Source organism: Scardinius erythrophthalmus, assembly GCF_964197995.2.
Source record: "Scardinius erythrophthalmus genome assembly, chromosome: 24".
NCBI classification, from domain to species: Eukaryota; Metazoa; Chordata; class Actinopteri; order Cypriniformes; family Leuciscidae; genus Scardinius; species Scardinius erythrophthalmus.
This window is the reverse complement of record NC_138244.1, coordinates 13,619,019-13,643,303: the sequence shown is the minus strand read 5'-3', so window position 1 is coordinate 13,643,303 and position 24,285 is coordinate 13,619,019. Positions and strand designations below refer to the sequence as shown.

Below are 24,285 nucleotides of genomic sequence, written 5' to 3'. Positions count from 1 at the left end.
ATGCGGTACAACTGTGTCCAAATCTGTCTGGGAATTTTAGAGCGAGTCTGTCGTGAGAATTAATCTGTAGACACATGAAAAACTACTTTCATTGTTCATTAACAAGCTTATCAAACCTCTTATGTTTGCTAATGGATGTGACAAACATGACATCGTTCTATTTCTAATACGGTTGTGGTTTCCCTGTAAAGATGCTCTGTAGGTTTGAGGAACTTCATTGGGCTTTTCCCAAAGATGAATCCTTGTCCTAGAAATAAATCTCTTTGAACATTATGGACTGAAGCATATGAAGCAAGCATTAGCTCTCAGCGAGGTTCCTGGGTTTTAAGTTAAGCTTGATGAGGATGAAACATAATTAACTGTAACTTGTTTCAGGTTAAGATCTATACTTACTCCATGTTGATTCAAAGAATGCAAGTTTATGCCACTATTCCATAGTATATTCCATTATTACAGACACTATGTGTTTAAGAGATATTTATTGATTTAATAGAGTTTTATCCCCCTCTCTCAGGATGTTTAACTGGGTGGTGAAGGTCGTGCCACATCCTCCTGATACACAGGACGACCTGAAGGACGAGCCAATCACAACGGTAAACCCAAGCCCATTAACCTGCACTCATAATACACACCTCACTAATATTTGTGACTGAATTTCACAGTAACAGTGCGGTTAGCGCATACGTTCTGACATATTGTATTGACCCACGTCGGTAATGCAGGTTCAAATCTGGCACTCTACATTGTATGATCCCATTCCCTCTTTTTTACCCTATAATTTTTTGTCTTCCCTTTCTCTTAAAAAATGTCAAAAAGGGCAATTCTAACTTCACAAACCCCTTCACGTAAAAAAAAAACATGAAATAAGTCATGTCCTCTCATATATTAAATCTCTGATTCTCTTATATCTTATCTTATTTCCTCTGAAGAATGGGAAAACATCAAATCAAGGTACATTTACAGCACCCTTACTGCTTTAAATGTATTAAAATGTTTTTTTTGGGGGGTTGTACTATACAATCAATCAAAATAGTATACTAATGCACAATGAGCCTCTTTCTATCTTCTTCTCATGCAGATAAGTTCAATTCACAAAAAACAGGCAGGGAGGAAGACCAATCATCCCAAACTTCACAGGGCAGGTGAGTCTTGATTGACCTTATCCATAAAATAAGACACTCTGTGAATGTTTGAAGCTGAAACCTGCTTCTGTTTCAGTGTTCAGAATGGCATGTTGAACTGGCTTTCCAATGGTTTTGCGAGTGCGCTGCCACAACCTGCAGGGAGTCCTCATCTTACGAGAGCCAACGCTGATGCTAAAGTATTGATTTCATTTCAAATAATTGATAGTTAACACCATTTGGTATTGCGCATTAGTGTGCATTCAAAGCAAATCTTTTCTTTGGAAATGAACTGTTCTTTGAACCATCTTTCAGTCACTGCAGGAGGAAGGTTCTGCTGACAGGTATGGCAATGAACAATATTCTTATCAGCAACATCAGTCCAGCAGCAGTGAAGAATCCTTGTGCATGAAGTGTCCATAAAGTGTGTGCTCTCTGTCTGCCAGGGCTAGAGGTATTGGCTGGATCGCGCAGGGAATTGGAAAGGTGGTCCCACAGCCTGATGAGAAATACATACAGGGAGAGACTCGAGAATCTGAAGAAGTCACAGAGGTGCAAGACGTTTCATTTTCTTTTTCCATTTACTTCAGATCGATGATGTAGACCGTAAAAAATTTTTCAAGTACAATCAACTTGAATGTTTAAGTCATTTCAACTTAAAATGTCTGCATCAAAAATAATGATTAATTTATGTTTCTCAATTTAATGTTATTGAGAACATATTTAAAATGTAAATAGAAAATCCTAATGCAATTGTTGTTATTATTATTCATTTGTAAACAAAATCTATTTAATAATATATCTCTAGAAATGGAAAGCTCAAATGGAACTTTGATTATTCACTTGTCTGAAGCTATATATTTTATTAGATATATAGTTATTAATTAGGGTTATGAATAGTAACTTTATATGATACATTTGAAGAAAAAAACATGGAATTCTTGCAAATCAAAATGAATAATGTTCTGCTATTTTCTGTTTTTCTATTTACTTTAGGTTTATGAAGCCAAGGACCTCCCAGGTGTGTATCAGACAGTTTGCATTATGGAAAACAGCGAAAGCATGAGTTAAATGAATAAGCTCTATGGTTGAATTAGTATCAGTGAGTTCATGCTTGTGTATCTCTTCCACCAGATCAAGAGCCTTTGCCACATATACCAGTAGTAGAGCTGGTGTCAGAAGACGAGGTGTCCGAGGTGGAAATCCCTGCTCAGTTCCCTCCCAAGTGAGTGTCATTCTGTAAAGCACACAGGGGAAAATGGTGATATTGGTGTATTAGGTGCCTTTTTTTGCTAAGGCAAGCATCATTATTACATTCAAAATCGCATGTAGGGTATCAACGGTAGCTCCGACGCTCTTTTCTTCCCTATTGTGACGTATATGTGTGTGAAACAGCTTGTCGAATAAGAAATGTAGGACGGGACTTGATTTTGACCATCGTCAAATGATTGGATGGTTGAGGTTTGCTATTGGTCGATCTCATGTGGTTGTGCTCTGCCCTCGTGCCAGTAAACACATCATCAGAGAAGAGAAGAGATGTTGTTGCAAGAGGGAGGGGAAGTTATTTTGATTAAAGATTATGAGGTCAATAAAAAAAAAAAAAAGAAGAAGAAGAATTGTCCATTTTGATTTCACAGTGACTTTAAGCCCCTTGCAAAAGTTCTTTTAAGAAACATTATTGCTTATTTCAATGTGTGAACAGAGTAATGACCTGGATAAAGAGCAGCTTCCAGAATGCTATACCGCACCATGTGACCAGACCCCCAAATTCCAATTCTTCAACACCGAGGTCATCACAATGCTCAAACAAAGGTATTGCTCAAACTGTATGATCTGGAAAAAGCTCGATTTTTAAAGGCCGTTACTATTTAGCTTCATGTTTGGTAAAAAAAAAAAAACCACTATTTCTCAAATCAACAGTATATTCACCTCCTCCAGAGTCAATAACCAGCATGACGGAGATTGATCTAAAAACTCCCAGGTGAGTCATGTCAAATTTGATTCGTTCTTTTGCAAGTGATTACAGGCGTAGATGTCCACTTGATGTCCCATGCGTTCTCTTGTTTTCAGTATGGTGGGCTGGATTGTTCAGGGCCTGGGACTTTCAATGCCACAGCCGGTGCTTAAAAACAAAGAATGTTTGGTAAGTAAGGGTCAATGCTTTGACGTTATTACCTTGGTTTTAATAGTTCTTTATCCGCACTGACTCTCTGTCTTTCCACCAGGAGGACGGGATGATTGTGCAAAATGGTGAGTAAGACATTCCTCCTTCAACACTGTTTACGCTGTTTTTTATAACAAACTCAGTTTGTTTCCTGGAAACTCTAGTGTGGTTTCTGTAGAATATGAACACGCATAAAGATCATTGCATGCGTAACAACATGACCCACTCTGTGAGACATCAGAATACAAGTAGAAAGACTTCAGGGTGAGCGATTCTGTTGAAGTGTAGGACCAACTCATAACTCAGTCCATCTTCTCCTTCTGTTACAGGGGGGAGGACACTGAGAACCCCTTAAACAAAAGGAGAGAGAGCACGCAACAGCATTACACAAAGTCACAGACAATTGGACAGTGGAGACAGATGCGTTTAAATAGTGGCTTTGTAGCTCTTTTGAATGACCAGGCAGCTATGAAAATCTACTGAATGTAATGCTTGACATTCTCTGTACTGTAAAACTAGCCAAGACTGATGTTTTTAGACTCTAAATATTGTATGAATGGCTGGCATCTCTCAGATGGGTGTGTGTTGTTGCTGCAGTGATCTTTTTGAAATGACGTTTAGATTGACTGTACATGTCTTAAAACAATTGTAATCCTCATGAGATGTAATTATTATTCATTTTACTGCATGTTTCATTAGTTGACTAGTATATGTTTGTTTGTTTTAATTACTTAAATCGTGAGAGTCGTGAGAAACCACTATTTAAAAAAAATATTTAATTGCCTTGACTTGTATATGTAGCTATTTGTGGCTGATTTAAGTCATAAACTAAAGTTTAGGGTTGGTAAGTCTCTTCTGCTCATAAAAAATACTGTAAAAACAGTAATATTGTGAAATACTGTTACAATTAAAAAAAAATGTTTTCTATTTTAATATATTTCAATTTTTAATTGATTTCTTTGATGGAAAAAAATAATTTTCAACAGCCATTCAGTCTTTAGTGTCACATGATCCTTCAGAAATCATTCTAATATATTTCTTATTATTGTCAATGTTGAAAACATTCTGCTGATTAATATTTTTGTGGAAACCATGATGTAGTTTTTCAGAATTCATTGAGTATAAAGTTATGAATACAAAGGAACAGCATGTATTTGAATAAGAAATCTTTTGTAACATAAATATTTTCACTTTTGATCACTTTAATGCATCATTGCTTACTGACCCCAGACTTTTGAACAGTATTGCACACTTTGTTTTTATTCATTGTAATTTAATCTTTATGTATTTAATATATATTCATATTTGATATACTTCATGTCAATAATTATTAATATTGTATTAATACATTGCATTAATAAAGGAAAATGCATGATTGCACACGTGTAAAGGGTTCAGTCTCTATTGGCTACAATTAAATTCCATGGAAAACGCATGCAAAATAACTTTGCTCTCAACCAAAGTAATTAACCATAAGTAATAAAATAAATAAATAAAAATTTGAGGGGAACATTTTAACTCCTTTTATAGGGGGCCTCATTTAATCTTACAGATGTTCCCTATTTTCTAAGCACTCAAATGCCAATGTATCCTGATGTTTGAAATGTTAAAAGTAAAGGAAAAACAAACCAGGCTTAAATTACTGACTTGAATAACTGTTTAGTTCAAAAATGCCTTATCACACTAAATTTAAAGGAACAAAAGTAATGAAAACCAGTCCTCAAGCATGGTTGTGTCCTCAGCAGGCAGTGCTCGATCAGTTCCTGCAGATCTCATTCTTGAGGAGGTTGACTCTGAAGATGAGGCTCAAGTAAGGGAAACATGTCCAGCAGCGAATTCACCTCCATATTCACAACATCAGTCCCATCCACAGACGCCTTGGTCACCGGAACAATCTCTTCCACTCTCACAAGCAAACATAGAGCTGGAGGACGCAGAGACCCAAACTGCACGATGGACGCCCATGATCGAGAGCATCAGGAGAGAGGCGGAGGACACCGCCATGTTGATCATGGAGGAACGGTAATGCCTAAAAGCACAGTGGCAGCATGATGATCAAATAATTGAAGTAACTTTAGAAACAGGCTTACTCGTGGTGCTGTTCTCTGATGCAGGTTGATTCAGGAGCGTCTAACAATGGCCCGCATGGCAGAGGAAGTGGCACGGCACACAGCAGAGATGGCTGTCAGGGAGTTAACACAGGCCCAGCACAGCATTCAGACCATTGCGGAAGAGCCAGAAGATGATGATCAAGAGTAATTCATGCAAACTCATCCACAATAACAAGAAATCGATCAGACCTATACTCTTTTTGAGTATGACAAACATATACAGTATGCTGTATATATATATATATATATATATATATATATATATATATATATATATAGCAAAAGTATCCAGTGGGCTCAAACTTATATTTATTTATAAATAAATTATTTATACATCTATTATAATATTTTATTATGATAAATGTATATACATTTTATATAAAGTTTAAAATATTAAAATATTTTATTATAATAATTCATTTATTGTATAATTATTTATTATAATAATTGTATTATAATATTTTAATTGTAATATTTAAAATACTATAATTCATTTGTTGAATCAAATGAATTTATTAATTTAACTTTTTATTATAATTTGAAAAGTGGCATTTATCTGAAGGAAATATGGCACAGATGCACTTTTCAAGTAAAACATTTCTCAAAAAGAAACTTGTTAGGTTTCAGAATATAAAAATATATATTTACAAATTTGTGCTGTCAAATAGATCAATAGCAATTGATCACATCTAACACAAAAGTTTGTAAATATATATATGTATATAAATATATATATATAGACACAATATATACAATATATATATATATATATATATATATATATATATATATATATACAAACTTTTTTGTTAGATGTGATCAACTGCTATTGATCAATTGCTATTGATCTATATATATATATACTGTATATATACAGTGGGGAGAACAAGTATTTGATACATTGCCGATTTTGCAGGTTTTCCTACTTACAAAGCATGTTGAGGTCTGTAATTTTTATCATAGGTACACTTCAACTGTGAGTGACAGAATCTAAAACAAAAATCACATTGTATGATTTTTAAATAATTAATTAGCATTTTATTGCATGACATAAGTATTTGATCCCCTACCAACCAGTAAGAATTCCGGCTCTCACAGACCTGTTAGTTTTTCTTTAAGAAGCCCTCCTGTTCTCCACTCATTACCAGTATTAACTGCACCTGTTTGAACTCGTTACCTGTATAAAAGACTTATAAAGTCCACACACTCAATCAAACAGACTCCAACCTCTCCACAATGGCCAAGACCAGAGAGCTGTGTAAGGACATCAGGGATAAAATTGTAGACCTGCACAAGGCTGGGATGGGCTACAGGACAATAGGCAAGCAGCTTGGTGAGAAGGCAACAACTGTTGGCGCAATTATTAGAAAATGGAAGAAGTTCAAGATGACGTTCAATCTTCCTCGGTCTGGGGCACCATGCAAGATCTCACCTCGTGGGGCATCAATGATCATGAGGACGGTGAGGGATCAGCCCAGAACTACACGGCAGGACCTGGTCAATGACCTGAAGAGAGCTGGGACCACAGTCTCAAAGAAAACCATTAGTAACACGCTACGCCGTCATGGATTAAAATCCTGCAGCGCACGCAAGGTCCCCCTGCTCAAGCCAGCGCATGTCCAGGCCCGTCTGAAGTTTGCCAATGATCCAGAGGAGGAATGGGAGAAGGTCATGTGGTCTGATGAGACAAAAATAGAGCTTTTCGGTCTAAACTCCACTCGCCGTGTTTGGAGGAAGAAGGATGAGTACAACCCCAAGAACACCATCCCAACCGTGAAGCATGGAGGTGGAAACATCATTCTTTGGGGATGCTTTTCTGCAAAGGGGACAAGACAACTGCACCGTATTGAGGGGAGGATGGATGGGGCCATGTATCACGAGATCTTGGCCAACAACCTCCTTCCCTCAGTAAGAGCATTGAAGATGGGTCGTGGCTGGGTCTTCCAGCATGACAACGACCCGAAACACACAGCCAGGGAAACTAAGGAATGGCTCAGTAAGAAGCATCTCAAGGTCCTGGAGTGGCCTAGCCAGTCTCCAGACCTGAACCCAATAGAAAATCAGCGACAGCCCTGAAACCTGAAGGATCTGGAGAAGGTCTGTATGGAGGAGTGGGCCAAAATCCCTGCTGAAGTGTGTGCAAACCTGGTCAAGAACTACAGGAAACGTATGATCTCTGTAATTGCAAACAAAGGTTTCTGTACCAAATATTAAGTTCTGCTTTTCTGATGTATCAAATACTTATGTCATGCAATAAAATGCAAATGAATTACTTAAAAATCATACAATGTGATTTTCTGGATTTTTGTTTTAGATTCCGTCACTCACAGTTGAAGAGTACCTATCATAAATATTACAGACTTCTACATGCTTTGTAAGTGGGAAAACCTGCAAAATCGGCAGTGTATCAAATACTTGTTCTCCCCACTGTATATATATATATATATATGCACACACACACACACACACACATAGATAAAATATCAAGCCAAGTGACGTCTGCAATGAAACTGATGCACTTTTAAGTGTGACTTTTTAGGGCTACTGTATGTCAGGGACACATCCCAATATTAAGATTAACCGTCCATTAGTATAGTCTTTAAATTACCGATTCTTAAAATTCTACATTTTGTCAACATAGGCTTGAAATATTTTGTAACATCCTTCATATTGGCCTCGTCTAATACCTTTAATGTTTCTGTGTCACAGATTACAAGTGCTGCAGGAAGAGGAGAGTGATATAGAAGTCCTACGGAGTCAAATTGAAGAGTAAGACTTCTGAAAATAGTATAATAAACATCATGGTGAACAAGCTGGGATTTCTCTTTCAGCTGGGAAGAATCATTTGTTATCATAGTTTCTATCAATTGTTGTCATGCTTTCATTGTTGTTTGACCCTTAACTGCTATCCACATTAGTGTTTGCAATACAAACTTGAACTGAAAGTAGCTTCTGCGTATTTGTAGATTTGTATTTTATATTAATATGGCCACACACATAATTACAATACACATAATTACAATACACGCATTTCCTAGCAACCGCATTGCATCCCATATTAGAGGCGCGCGGTGGCCTCTCTTCGGTTGTTATAGTTACTAATCCCGCCTCTGATGCTTGTTTTCTGCCTCGTCGCAGTGATGGATGGCGCAGGTTCTTTACTTCCAGAATGAACGTTTATCTCGTTCTAATTAATCGCGTCAACATATAGAATTTGTATCACGTTCATTTATAAACAAACGACACAAAAATGGATGGATATGAACACTGCATCACCTGAAGCGCTCAGAGACCGGGTCTGATTTCAAAGTAAGTTAATTATAATAAAACGACGATGACGCTTGAAGCTAGCTTATAGCTTTCGTTTATAATATTTTGTGAATGTTTCAAATAAATGACCATACTATTTAAAGGAGGTTTTTGGGAAACAAATCAGACCTCGCCTCGTGTTGTTCCATCATGCGAAAATTGTGCTTATGCTAATTTGTTTATAGCTGACACAGATGTGTTAACGTTAGTTGCTTACATATGTGATTAGCCTGTTGTTTATGTAACGTTAATAGCTGATAATTGCGTCATGCTGTTTGTATCCACAGGTGTCAAGTACCTTTAGTTAAGGAGTTTGTTCCAGAAGGACAGGAGGCAGAAGCTGTAGACACTGCGTTTACAGTTGAAACCCCTGTGGAGGAGTTTAAGTCCTCTTCACCTCTTCAGGAGGAACCAGAGCCTGAACCTGAACCTGAAGAGCTTCATGAGGAGGAGGAGGAGGAGCCCAGAGACTCCAGTGAAGCCGAAGAAGAACCTGACCCGATAACTCAGCAACCTCAGTCCATTACCAGCTCCTCCGTTTCACGAACTGATTCACCGGTAATATATTTTTACTGTCCATCTAACTTTAAACTTTAAGTTTCATCACGTTGGTCATCCGGCTTTATATCTGACTGTTATATAACAGATGTCATTTTAAATAGATTGTAAATGGCTTTTCACAGGTATTATTATCCATTGTTTATACCAAGTACATAAAACTCTCTGAAGTTACACTGAATAAAGTATGCTGTGCTCATAAGCACCGTACTGCATTGATCATATTTCCTCTTTGTACTAGTGCTGCTTTTTTCTTCTCTGTGTTACAGTGTTTGAAATAAATGTCTCATAATTCTGTAATTTTGCTTTATGTAGGTGGAGAGTACATTTACTGAAGAGGAAAGTAGTGGTGAGTGTTTATCTTAGTCATTCGGAAATAGATCACGCAAACACCTTGATGCTAACATGGTAAAAAGCCACAGAATGGCATCCCAAATTACATATATTTTCTTTACATTTTTATTACTCAGATGTAATAATTCACATACAGTGGCTCTAAAAAAAGGATTTTGACACTTAAAGTGATTCACCCAAAAATAAAAATTCTGTCATTAATTACTCTACCCTTATGTCGTTTCAAACCCGCAAGACATTCGTTCATCTTCTGAACACAAGTGAAGATCTTTTTAATGAAATCTGAGAGCTTTCTTTTCCTATATTGACAGCTTACGCAGCTACCACTTTCAAGCACCAGAAAGATAGTAAAGACATCCTCAATCTCAATTTTATGAAGTGCAAAAAACATAATTTACCTTGAGAAAATTATTTGACACTTACAAATTGAAAGTGGTAGTTGCGAAAGCTGTCAATGGAGGGACAGAAAGCTCTCAGATTACATTAAAAAGATGGATTAATATCAGTGCATTGTAGTTTACATTATTGATTACTTACGTTTGACAACCAGAAAGTGTAATGTAAACTAGTATGATTTCCAGCAAAAGTGATTATTAATTAATTGCCGTCTCTGAGTTTCCTTTATAGGCCTAATTATAATAACAGTATAATTTTCAGCTAATTTAATGCACATTTTCCTTGTAAAGTAAGCTTAAAACTCGTTTAACAAAATTGTGTATAATAATAATAATAGTATTTTTTAAAGAATTAAATAATACATATTAAATAATTCATGTTAAATTAAAATAACAATTGTTTAATTTTTATTTATAAATGTAAATAAAAAAAGTTACAGTTTCATAATTCTCAGTTTTTTGGGCCAGTGAAAAAATCCTTACTCTTGAGTTCTAGTATCTAGATTTATTATTTTGTTAATTAACAGATTTATTTTTGTGAATTTATTATGATTAAAAAGTGTGCTTGTGCTATTTTATAAATAATAATGTGCTTGTGATATTTTATTTAAAAAATAAAATAAACGCCATTTGGTTTGATCATTTATCTAATGCAATACTTTTTGGAGCCAATGTAGTTGGCATTTCCCGACGTTATTCTCAGAATATTCTGTACGACTGAGCATCAAAAATTGTAAACAAATCATGCAACATATAATATAATTTAATGTGTGCTGCTCTCCCCACAGTCCCTTCCAGATGTGATGCGCTGAAGAGCTGTTTCATGCGTGTACCATATGCATCACAAGCCCTCGACAACTTCAACCAGTTCCTGATAGACATTGAAGTCACCCCGCCCAAAGTGCCTTCCATGCCCGATCTGCCCCCTGCTCTCTCTCAGATCACCCAACAGCTGCCGTCGCTCCCTCCTCAACTGGCACAGCTTTCGCAACAAATCTCTCAGCTACCCCAACAAATTTCCCAGCGCTTCTCCAAAATCACCCCACAATTCCCCAACCAGACGCTTTTTAGTGCTCCTCAGTTTCCCAGCTTCCCCGTGCAGTTATCCAGCCTCCCACAACAGCTGTCCAACATTCCGCAACAAATATCAAACCTCCCGCAAAAGTTGTCCAACTTTCCACAAAGGTTCACCAGCATTCCACGGTTTTCCATCCTTCCGCAACAGATCTCCAACATTCCACAACAACTCTTCAGCATTCCACAAAGAATATCCAGCATTCCACAAAAGATAAGCAACATTCCACAGTGTGCCCAGCAGTGCTACACTAACATTCAGAGCCGTCTCAACAAACTTAAGCCGGAACAGGATGCCCAAGGAGCAACCGCTGAAGAGTAGGGATCTGGAGTTGGACCGCCTTGTCCGCCAGTCCCCGCTTCACTCCCCCCGTACCCCTTCGCCCTCTTCCCCATGCTCCATCCTAGACCTGCCCAATGTGCCCTCTTACCCCCGTCTTCCACCCATCACCCCTTCCAGGCAGTTGTCAGGCGTCTCCAACCCTGCCTTCCACATTGAGGATGACCCCACCTCTGCTAGACCCTCAGGTGATCCACATTGTCGCCTTTTTCTGTTAGATTAGTCTGTGCTATGCTTTGCTGTACTATGCCTTGCTGCCAGGTGTGACTTAGAGAACATTAGATTTTGGGTGCCTGTAGTGACCAAAGTGACCTCTTCATGTACCAATCATTGACCTCAAACTCTAAGGCCCGGTTACCTCTAGGTAAGTCTTGAAGAGGACGCTACTGAAAGTGTCATTGTCAAGGTGTCTTTTATGTATAATCTTTTATGTCTTCAGCGAGCTCCAGACTGAGTGTGCACCCAGCTGTGAATGTGGAAGATGTTGATTCTGACCGAGGGAGATCTCGCCCTATACCCCCTATAATAAACCCACAGGATCCCAACCTCAAAACCCTTACTGTGCCTGGTGTCCGTAAAGCCAATCGAACCAGGTAAATCTGCCTTGTTTTCATTAATTGCACTGAATCTAGAAAAGGTGTGGTTTTATGCAAAATTTTGTCAGTTGGCTATTGCCTATGTGGCAATGTATGAAGCAAAGCTCACACAGAAGTCACTTTGAAATCAAGTCAGCCAATTCATGTGACCAACTTGAAATCTTTTGCCTTCACGCAAAATTCACGATCGTGTGGATTCTTATAGAGTGGACTGGATTTGCCTGTGAAAATTTTTGCACTGCACTTGACCTGAGCTAGCATAAAGCCCAAAGTATATTTCAGATTTGACTCGAACGCTAGTGTATGAATACAGCGGAACATATATCCTTTCAAAGTATACTTCATTTGATAGCGCGTGCGAACACAGGGTGGTCAACCCATGGACAGTAGAAAGTTTCATCATTGTCCCGTGTCTGCGCTATATCTCTCCAGAAGTTTTGGCAGATAAAAATGTCTTTGGACTCAAGACACAAGCGCTTGCCAATGTGTGCATCTATTGTTGTTATGTCTCCAGAAGTTTGTTGTTCCGTCTCATCAGTTTCTTTTTCGACTGTGAAACAATGTCCCTGGGTAGTGTTATGATCTTGTGGACAAACTAAGTTAAAAAAAATTGAAGGTGCATGTGCCAGCTGAGCGTACAGACACTGCGTAGTTAGAAAAATCTGGCTTCGATCATCACTATGCTGATGAAATTTGTCACATGCATTGTATGCATACCCTAGCGTTCTTGTAACCTATGTATAGCTGTGCCGAACCAAGCTGAAGTGGAAAATAACTGGAACCGTTCCTTACCATTCTTAGAACTGTTCAGCCTGATGGTGGAAAAGCAGCTAATGCGATTGATCTCATAAATATGCAAATTAGAATGTTAATTCAGGGTTTAAAACGTACAATGTGAAAATCTATAAGCCCTCGGCATAAAATGTGAAACAAGTTTGACAATATCATTGAGTTCACAAGTTCAACTGTGAAAAGCCCTACTGATATCCAAATATACATTTCATGTTTTGTTTCTTTTCTGTTTTGTTGTCTGCACACACACTTACTTGCGTACATACACACACTTATTTCTCTGGATGCAAACGGTGTATGCAGAGACAGAAAACCACAGACAATTTGGACCAAGATGTAAGAATCTTTAAATAAGTCTATTTCAGGACTCATCTCAATCTACTCCATATTCCCCACTTCATTCTGTACATTTGTGTGCATATTTGAGTTTGTGAAGACTACTCATCATTTCCTTACTTATCATATGCAAATGTGTTTAAAGCATTTATGTAACTTGTTGCCCTTTATTTTATAATTCCAGTCCTATAGAGGTCCATCATAACTTGCTCTTAACTTTCTCTTACAGCAAGAGACTTTACTCACAAGATGACGAGGAAGAGGAGGAGTTAGAAACCTCAGTCCGGGCCTGGCCAAGCCAGAGTAGCATCTCAAGTGCAGATGACGGGTAACAAATAAACTAAATTAAAATGAATGCACAAAAATTAAATATTGATATAATTGATATAATAAAAAACACATCATGGATATAGGTTGGTTGGAAACCTAGCAACAATATATACAAATACGTGATTGCTTTGGTGGGTTTTTTGTTGTTTGTTGTTGCAGTAATTATCTAATTATTTAAATGTTAAATTTACTAATTATGTTCTGTTTTAAGGCTTAATCAACGGCCATCCTCTTCTGCCAGCCAGACTAGTACCGTAGTAAACGATAGATTACAGGAGCTGGTCAAGCTGTTCAAAGAGAGAACAGAGCGGGTCAAAGAGAAACTGATTGATCCAGACAATTCAGACGATGAGACACCACCTGGCTGTGAGTTAAGTCCAAAATAACACGCCAATGGCATTTATTTTAAAGAACAGCAGCAGAAGCACACTTTTCAAGCAAGTTGTTTCTCAGAGGAATGTGTTGACAAGACAAGAGATATACTAGGGCTGCAATCGAATTTTAATTGTGATTACGATGGTTATTTATCCTCACAAAAAAGTTTCAATTGACATTTTTAAGGTTTTAAAAGTAATTGATGTAGAGAGTGTTTTAATGTAAGTGAGAAAAATAACAAATGCAGAGTTGATTTTCTGTTGATTTGTGCTTGTGAAAGTGCAATAATTCTGATGACGGAAATTTCTCAAATGAGAACTAACAATCGTGATTATTAGTTTAACCATTATCGTGCAGCCCTAATATATACTGATCTTTATCAAGACAAAAAGTACAGAATTTGAACACTGGTCGTCAAAGGTTAGTTAATAAGCTAAGTTCCTAGTTAATGCGGGGGTTAAAAGTAATTGGATGCTGTAGCATCATTTGTTTGCAGATGCCACTTAATTAGATTTTTAATCTTCAGTGTCCAAATATCTAAGTCAACGTAGCAAATAATATGGTCTTTTATGAACAGCCCCTGCTAAGCAAGCTCCAGCTCCTCCTCCTGAACCTCCAGCAGAGCAGAAGACAGAGCAGGAGGTGCCCGAGGCCCCCGCCGAGAAAGAAGAGGAGAAAACCAAGCTCCTGTGCTGTAAAATGAAACCTCAGTCCAGGATTGCTCGGCTTCTGCAGTACCGTTTTCCAACCAGCATCGACCCCTTCACTAGTGAGCACTCCTTCTCTCCTCTCTTCATTGTAATCCTGTGGACTCATTTAGACTTGCCTACAGCTGTCTACATTTTAGCTGTCTTGACATTCCATACTTGCACATAAATCCGATCAGTTACTGATTTTCCTTCATTCTTTGTTCTGTTCTCACACCCTTTTCCTAAGCTTCACATTCCTCCCTCTTTTTAAAACTTTAATAGCATTTGGCAACTAGGCATCGGGTTTATAAATTATAATTTTTTGCATAATTTACATTTTGGTGCACATTGATGGTTTAATTAATTGAATTGAACTTAATGAGTCATACTATTTAGTTTACTTTGTTAATACATTCAGTATTCAACATTTCAACAAGTTTTAAATAAAGATTTTAGTGCACCACAATATTTTCCACAAACCATTTGAGTAAAACAAACAATAAAATCTCACATTGCTCTATGTTCTCTGTAGATCTGATCTACGTACTTTGGCTGTTTTGCGTGTCTTTGGCGTTTAACTGGAGCGCGTGGATGATTCCTGTGCGTTGGGCGTTTCCTTATCAAACACCGGATAACATCCACGTGTGGCTGTTGATTGACTACTTATGTGATGCCGTCTATGTTCTGGACGTCCTGGCCTTTCAACCCCGACTTCAGTTTGTGCAGCATGGGGACATCGTGGTAAATATAGTCAGGCAAAATATTAGAATATGTAAAGTAAAATAAATGCTTTTTTTCACCTGGTGTTTTGCAAACTATTTGTTTTTAGAGCGGGAAGAAAGAAATGAGAGATAATTACATCAAAGCTGTACGATTCAAGGTAATGAGACATTTATGCCATTTATCGTTTCATGTTTATGCTCTGAGGTACTGGACACATTCTGTATTGTAAGGGGTGGTTCACACTGAATGCGCTTTTGCTGTTAAGTTTTTTTAAAAGTTGAACTTTTAACTTGAACGCCGTGTTTTAAGAATTCCGTGTCATGCGCGAGATGCTGCAAAAGACACGAGACGTGAGCGCAACGGTTGAAGATGTCTGTCTAGCGCATTTACATTGAAAAACAATGCGTTCTGTGTGAACGTCTCCTAAGGGTCTCATTTCCTGTGTTGCAGCTGGATGTTGTCAGTCTACTTCCTCTAGAGCTTCTCTACTTCAAAACAGGGATTAATCCACTTCTCCGCTTACCCAGGATCCTGAAGGCAAGCTGCTACTCTCACCGTTTAACTGGGCTTTAGGAAGATCAGTCCATGATGAACTTTTGTTAATTCTTTAATGTGTCTTTCCTTTCTGCAGTTTATGTCTTTCTTTGAGTTCAACAAGCGTCTGGAAGCTATCCTGACCAACGCTTATGTTTACAGGTTAGCTGTTAGTTTCTATAAACCTTTGTATTGGGCATTTGTTTGACATTTTATTTGGAGTGTTTATCTTGGTTTATATCTCTTATTTCGTTTATCAGAGTCATTCGAACCACCACCTACCTGCTTTATGCGGTCCACTGCAATGCCTGTTTGTACTACTGGGGCTCTTCATATGAAGGTCTGGGTTTCTCAGATTGGGCCTATGATGGGACGGGTAATAGGTATGTGAATCAATTTTGTTTTTAGCTTTAATTTACATCAACTTACTATTGATCTTTCACATTATAGTCAAAGTCCCACTTTCTTAGCTTCAAAAAGGTTTCTATTTTTTTACATTAATTAAAATGTGTGTGTGTGTTAATATGTTCTTCCATTCCACTTACAATATTAGTCCAGCTTTCTGCACCAAAAACAGTTTTACATGGTCATTTTCCACATTCTCTATGATGAACCATATTAATCTGATGTACCTTTAAGGAAATGAATATGTAAATGACCTCTGTTATGACTAACTAGGATTGATGCATCAATATAATGTTGTTTATCATAGTAGGCCAACCTGCTAGATAGGCGTTAAAGGAACACTCCACCGTTTTTTGAAATAGGGCTTATTCACCTTCTTTCCTACATTTAGACAGGTGGGCAAATGCATTTTTGTCTCAGTGCATGCATTGTTTTAGTTTGACAGGGTCGGCGCTAGCTTAGCTTAGCATAATGTATGGAATCCGTTGTTGCCAGCTAGCATGTCCTGAGTAAAAGTAATATAAAAAATAAAATAAAAAAACACCTAATTACTTCTTGTGGCCTGTGTATTCACAATGAGTACAAATAGTGATGCAGATTAACACTAGGCGATTTCCTATGCAGATATTGACTTGGGACTATATTAGGGGAGGCGAAGCACTGCTACTTGGGTGCAGAGATATCATGCCCAAGTAGTAGTGCTTCGCCTGTGCTTCCCCCTAATATAGTCCTTAATATATATGTCAATATCTGCCTAGGAAATCACCTAGTGTTAATCTGCATCGCTATTTGTACTCATTGTGAATACGCAGGCCACAAGAAGTAATTAGGTGTTTTTTTTATTTTTTATATAACATTTACTCAGGACATGCTAGCTGGCAACAAAGGATTCCATTCATTAAGCTAAGCTAAGCTAAGCTAGCACCGACCCTGTCAAACTAAAACAATGCATGCACTGACACAAAAATGCATTTGCCCACCTATCTAAATGTAGGAAAGAAGATGAATAAGCCCTATTTCAAAAAACGGTGGAGTGTTCCTTTAATATGTAAATGTGGGCGGGAATATGTTCATATAATGTCATAATCACAACATTTCTGAAAGGAAAATCAATGATATTATTTTTTCCATGAAAAAATGACCTTTTAATTTTTTCATAATATTTTCAAAGTTAAATAATAACCATTTATATTTGCTTTGTGACCTTTTCAGTTACATTCGCTGCTACTACTTTGCTGTGAAGACTCTGCTGACTATTGGCGGCCTGCCAGGACCCACAACACTTTTTGAGATTGTGTTTCAACTCATCAATTACTTTATTGGAGTGTTTGTGTTCTCCATCATGATTGGTCAGGTAAGGCCATTATCATGGTGTGAAAGGGATCAAAAGACTGGTTTTCTTTAGTGTTTAATATCATTGATTGAGGCTTGTCTTGTGTCAGATGAGAGATGTTGTGGGTGCAGCCACGGCGGCTCAGACAAACTATCGTGCCTGTGTGGATAACACAGTTAAATACATGGCCTCCTACCGCATACCTAAAGACGTGCAGAACAGAGTGAAAACCTGGTACAGCTACACGTGGCAGTCCCAAGGCATGCTGGGTAAGACAGACATCAACGTCAAAATACATTACAGACATTCATCCATAATCCCTCTGGCCATCCATTATCATATGATAAAAATTAAACTTTTGTGGTTTCACACAGATGAACAAGAGCTACTAGATCAACTTCCTGATAAGATGAGGCTGGATATAGCGGTGGATGTCAGCTACTCCATTATCAGCAAAGTGCCACTCTTTCAGGCAAGTGCTATGGCTGGAATACACAACACACTTTTTGTTTTACGTTTTTGCCCTGATTTGCAATCTCCAGAAGACAATGCTAGTTACCAAAAGTCAGAGCCAGTCTACAGATTTCGATTTTTTTTATGTATTTTTTTAAAACTGGAGGGAACCCAGAACCGATCTTTAACCTGCCTTGACTTTTTTCATTGTGTCTTTCTCAGGGCTGCGATAGACAGATGATCTTTGACATGTTGAAGAGGCTCAAATCAGTGGTGTATCTTCCAGGAGACTATGTCTGCAAGAAGGCAAGAAACACAAAGAAGATGTTTAGCCTACATAACAGACTTTTAAACGTACTTGTGTTTGTAAAGACAAGTCATTGTACCAAAGAAATGTCAACCTCTCATGTTTACAGGATGAAGTGGGCCGTGAGATGTACATCATAAAGGCAGGGGAAGTCCAGGTAGTTGGTGGTCCCGATGGAAAGACTGTGTTTGTGACCCTAAAAGCAGGAGCGGTGTTTGGAGAGGTCAGGTGAGGGCGGCTATATCTAATTTAGTTGGTTTACTGTACATAGTCTTAAATCCCTTATTGCCAAATTTGATCTTAGCTTCTGTCCGTTTCCCCAAATAAAGCTTGCTTGCTGTAGGCGGAGTTAACCGACGGACAGCTAACGTTGTAGCGCGTGGTTTTGCTAACCTACTCATCCTGACCAAAAAGGACCTGAATGATATCATTGTGCACTATCCGGAATCCCAGAAACTGCTCCGTAAGAAAGCAAAGTGAGTGCAACTGCTGAAAGGAAAATCATCAATGATAAATATTTCCCCTTTTTACTTTCATTTTCCACTATGATGATTCAACGATATTTCACTAGGTCACTAAGCTTTTGTTTAAATAAGGTGTAACCTGCTATCTGCCCTTTAGGAAAATGTTGATGAAGGATAAAAAGCCCGCTGAGAAGAAAGAGGAAGAGAAGGAGCCCATCCCGATTATTCCTCCTCGTGCAGAGACGCCCAAACTGTTAAAAGCAGCGCTGGAGATGACCGTGAAATCAGGAATGAAAGGAACATGGTCCAAACTGAAGGACAGGACCAACAGATCAAGTGTCTCCTTGCAGGTACGTACCTTGAATTGAATTACTTCAATGTAAGTCTATAATATTTATTTATTTTGAGCAGGTTTTTACCTGATTGGCCTCTGCTGATCGATCTTTAAAAAGCTATATATATATATATAAATCATGTATTTATCAAACATATTTCACACTTTTACCATGTAGCGCTCCATCTCTTCTACTGCGACGCCCAACTCACCAGTCCATGAACCGCAATCGGAGCAAGACGCAGACACACTGTCTCAGATGTCAGACAGCTCAATTCAAATCCCCGCGACCCCCACCGGCACTGGAGAAGGGAATGAATTTGCTGAAGAGGGCCCAGCAGAGGAGGAAACAAAATTGCACAGAGGTAATCCAGCGGCAAATAAATAAGCCATCATTTGCAGGACACCGTTGTGCTCAGTGTTTCACCTCTGAAACGGGTCGTGAGGTCAGGTACGGTCACGCAAGTGAACATCTGGAATGCACAAAACTGTCTTCTCATCAGGAAGTTTTCTCTATCAGAATATATACTAATGAATATAATAATAAGCAGAATATAAATTATTTTATATATCTACCTGGGGCATCCGGATGCTTACAGCTTTTGTCGGATGTCGTTTCTAAAATACTGTACAGAACGGTCGTCTAATACAATTATTTTCATCTTAATAAATAACATACATTAGTTACATTTAATAAAATAGAACGGAAGTATTCAGGTTTACCATCGTTTGCTCCTGCTATCCAATACTTAAGTGCCTTAATAAACCCTGATCACTGTCAAGCACTGTACATACCTTTTAAAACAGTATAATCAGCAGTGCGCATTGCTATACGAGTTCGCATTCATATTTAAAAATTTTTTTGTTGCATTTTGTAGCATTTCTGTAAGGTGACCAGACGTCCCGGTGTATATATAAAGTATATCCCGGTGTCCCGACAGTTCACTTATAAATGTACTGGTTTTAGCAGTGTGGACTGTTTGAAACACTCGAGGTCTAAACTAAAGATGATAAATATGATATGCACAACTACACTGTAAGACATTTTCTCTGAATGTAATAAAATGCATCTTTTGGAACTATTGTTATTCTTATCAGGTTGGTTATGGTTAGTTTCTCTGCTGTGCTCTGATGTGATCATTTCAAAGTGTGAAATACAAGCATTTTTTATGATATCTAGATGTAGGCCTAAAAGGTTTTTTTTATGCATTTACAATGTTGAAAGATTTTGCTGCCATTAACAAAATCAAATCAAATGGTTAACAGCTTTTCAGAACCAAGACCAGATAGGCAGAAGGTTTGAAAATGAAAACTGCCTTTTTTATATAAACCTCTGATGACTTGTTTTCCTTGATGTATAAGTATACAGCAAATGCTGGGAAGTTAGTGATGCTTGTTGGACAGTCACATGTAAAATAGAATAAATACTTTAGACTAGAGCTAGCAGCTGAATATTATGCATAAGCTTTATTTATTTTTAGTATTTATTTAATTTTACTTGTGTTAAATGCTGAATCTGTTTATTTTATTGTATTATATTGCTGTTGCAGAATGTTTAATATGTTTAGTACGTTCTAAGCAGCTAAAAGTTTTATGGCCTGAGTAACTACTACTCTGTAAATAATTCAATAACTGTAAATAATAGTACTGTAGGTCAACAGCATGGCATGGTTATTGGAAAATTTACACATAATTAAAGTTAAATTATTGTTTGTCTGTCTATGTATCTGCCTTTGGTGCTCTGCTGTCCAAATATTTTCTGTTCTTTTGAATTATTTTCTCCTTTTCCATTTTTTTATTACAGAACAAGAACACTTACAAAAAAAAAAAAAACATACACGGTATATTACAGTATACTACTGTTAAAATAATAGTAGCATCAAAGTAAATAAACCAAAAATAACACAAATTAACCAAATAAATTATCCAGGGAATAAGTTTAAATGATTAAACTAGAAAACGTACGTATTCTTGCTGTGACGTCACGCCCCAAGCCCAATTACATCATCACTGATGCGGCAAATGTTTTTAATTTTTTTTATAAGAGTGTTATTTTATAATTGTTTTCATATGTCCCTGTTCAGTTTATGAATAAATTGACTCATAAAGAATCGAATGAAATGGTTATATAAACCTAATGGTTAAATGAGTCGGTGAATTGACTCGAGAACCACTTGAACCGATTAAATCCAATTCTTGAAGCAATCAATTCAGACTCTTTTAGTAAAGGGGTTGATTCGAAACACTGAAAATAATCGGATATCGCTGTTCATTCTTCAAAGCGGACTGCAGTTCATACGTCAGTGACGTGAGGCAATTGATTGAAGTGAACCACGGCTCTGAAGTGAAAGAGTGGGTTAGGGGTTAAGTGCTAGAGATGGCGTCGAAACGTCCGTTTTGCGATGTAGAATTTTTGTGTCCCGTTTGTCGCGATTTTTTTCGATCACCCAGTGGTGCTTCCGTGCGGCCACAGTGGCTGCAAAGACTGTATTGAGCAGTACCGGAGTGACTCGAGACAGATAAATATCTGCTAATAATCCTTCCCTTAACTTGGTTCTGAGAAACCTGTCCTATCCATTCCTGGATCACAGGCGCTATCTAGAGGAGCTGTGTGAAGTTTACAGAAAAGCCTTACAAAAAAAAAAAAAGGTTTATAGTCTATTGTCAACAGTGTAGCAATGCATGAAGCACAGCTCACACAAAAGTCACTTTTAAACCAAGCAGCTTTCTATTGATCAATGCGTATAAATTATGCAATCTGTGTAGGGAAATGTTTTGGGATTTTTAAATGATTTTAGATCACATAACCAGTCAAATTCTGCTCTACAGCAACCTGGTCCCATGTGATCGATCAGTAAATCAAACAGAAATTGGTTGGTGCACCTTTAATATAATCAACTAAGGTGATGATTATGAATATTAGCTCTATATTGCAACATGTTTTTGTAGGTTTTTTTGTTGTTGTTTAATGTGAATCCTTTCAGGACGATGCAACCCATTTGGGAAATCAGATCAAGGCTTTATTTAAGCCTCTTCCCCAGCTTTTGGATGATGAAGAAAATGCCATGCTTAATGAACTATTAAGTGCATTATAAACGCTTTATCATCTTCTGCCATTTTTACACCCTCCTCCCACAAACATGATTTTTACAGTACAGATGTACAGTATAAACAACTTGAAAAGTACATTAGACAATAAATAACAACAATGTTACTATTTACTATTAACAATAAATAAATAAAAACTATTTTCTATACATTCTAACCTTAAAATAATGTATTAAACTGAAGAAGTACAAAACTAAAATCTGTTCCTGACTGTTTCCTAAATTTTCAATAGAACTTCAAGGACACAATGATGAGGTAAGCAGAATTTCTTATGGAAGCTAGTTTCCATCATGGAATAAAAAAGGTAATTGGGATTTTTAATCTCACAATTGACTTTTTTTCTCTCTATTACAAGTTTATATCTCACAATTCTGAGAAAAAATAAGAATTGCGAGATATAAACTCGTAATTCTGATTTTATTTTTCACAATTCTAAGTTTATGACTCACAATTCTGATATTATATATCTATTTATCTCAGAATTGTGAAATATAATTATCTCACAATTAAAAAAAGGTAATTGTGACTTTATCTCAGAAGTTTATAACTTGCAATTCTGACTTGTTGAATTGTGAGATATAGACTTTTCCTTGGTGGAAATAAGCTTCCATAGTTTCTCCTCTTAACTATCGATGAAAATTTTAAATTGATCAAATCAGTGCTCGCCGCCACAAGGATAATGTGGATTAAGTGTTAATGTTACTGATATAGTCTAATTAAAACAATTCCTGCAATCTCAATTGTATGTTGAGAACAAACATTCGAGCTTGCAAGTGGAACTAAAATGCAGAAATGCTCAGATTGTATTAATGAATGTGTGGTGCATGTTTGTGACTTTCATAAAGATTAAAAAATAACTTTCTACAGCTTATTGATTGTAACTCTCGATTAATGACAAATGAATTCAAACGGAACAAAAACATGTTTTTGGTAGGGTTAGAAGTACGAATATATTTTATTAAAACACTAGACTAGGAAGACTTATTATTATTGATTACACAATAATAGCAAATGTTAGCAAATTTAATCAACTCAATAAACTAAGAAGGAAGTAAATCCACCACTTCCATTTTTGCAACCCCATTTTCAAAATGGGGCATGTATACCGTTAAAGTTAAAAAATAAAATAAAAATAAAGCACTTTTATTTGAAAAAAAGTAATAAAAGTATGTCAAAATGGGTATTTTTCTATAATTAGTTAGATTAACACATAACTCAAACTTAAAAATAATGACTACAAAGATTACTATAGTGAATTGGGTAAATAAAGATGATTTATATGCACCAATTTATATACAAGAAATGTTAGGCTACTTGTTTATGTATAAGCATTTTTTAAACCCAAATACCAAAGAGCAACTATTCCACTATTCCAACGCTATGAGCATTCTATGACGCCACGATGTGACGTCATAGAATGCCAACACAATGTGACGTCATCTACAATGTAGACTATGCCATTTCGAGTGAATATCACTATTGCGCTCCAGTGTGAACAAGCTCAAGAGAGAGAACATTGACAGCTATAAAGAAGGATTTCACAGAGAACAGCAATTTTAGTCTTGAAAATGTTTCTACCTTATTTAAGGTCATCCCTTATCGTTCGCCCGCTAAAGCCATCATCAACCATCAGGCAGTATCACTGTGTGCAGAATGAGATGCCGTCAACTCGACGAGAGTCTGTGGAGCCCACTGGCCAGACACCCACGCACACAACACCACTCATGGTGATTAGAAATGTGCATAAAAATTATCTGACTACACCTAACCAAGTAACCAACAGGCAGCATCACCGTGTGCAGCAGATGCCGTCAATCCACCCGGTGTCTCGGGTGACTGGCCAGACACCCACGTTCACTGGATATGGGCATAATAATGATTTGACCCGACCTAACCAGACACCGCATGCGAGAATTTTAACTACAACTAAAAGACCACACTGGGAAATGAACAAATCTCCAGTCCTGACTCTGCCTCCACTGGCCGGTGCGGCTGCTTTCAAGACGCACAAGCCCCGAGTAGTGACAGGTCGAGCTCCGCTACGACCCCCTGCTCCTGCTCGTCTCCCACAGTTTAAGAT

At 37.4% G+C, this 24,285-nt stretch overlaps 1 protein-coding gene across 1 annotated transcript; it reads left to right on the top strand.

The window, feature by feature from the left end:
- LOC308684577 (uncharacterized protein) lies at positions 1 to 23,862 on the top strand (the record flags this gene model as incomplete). Its single annotated transcript, XM_081355841.1, has 39 exons — positions 1 to 5; positions 515 to 593; positions 930 to 951; positions 1,079 to 1,142; positions 1,219 to 1,321; positions 1,437 to 1,465; positions 1,568 to 1,673; positions 2,118 to 2,142; positions 2,256 to 2,346; positions 2,824 to 2,933; positions 3,042 to 3,102; positions 3,192 to 3,264; positions 3,347 to 3,371; positions 5,031 to 5,307; positions 5,400 to 5,540; positions 8,106 to 8,165; positions 8,993 to 9,263; positions 9,579 to 9,612; positions 10,801 to 11,197; positions 11,319 to 11,614; positions 11,866 to 12,019; positions 13,380 to 13,478; positions 13,692 to 13,846; positions 14,433 to 14,624; positions 15,077 to 15,285; positions 15,374 to 15,424; positions 15,718 to 15,804; positions 15,899 to 15,963; positions 16,062 to 16,184; positions 17,419 to 17,560; positions 17,649 to 17,808; positions 17,914 to 18,011; positions 18,215 to 18,298; positions 18,409 to 18,527; positions 18,629 to 18,775; positions 18,921 to 19,113; positions 19,276 to 19,462; positions 22,438 to 22,460; positions 23,794 to 23,862. 39 exons carry the CDS (start codon positions 1 to 3, stop codon positions 23,860 to 23,862), a joined length of 4,626 nt encoding a protein of 1,541 aa, XP_081211967.1.
- Between the last annotated feature and the right edge of the window lie 423 nt (positions 23,863 to 24,285).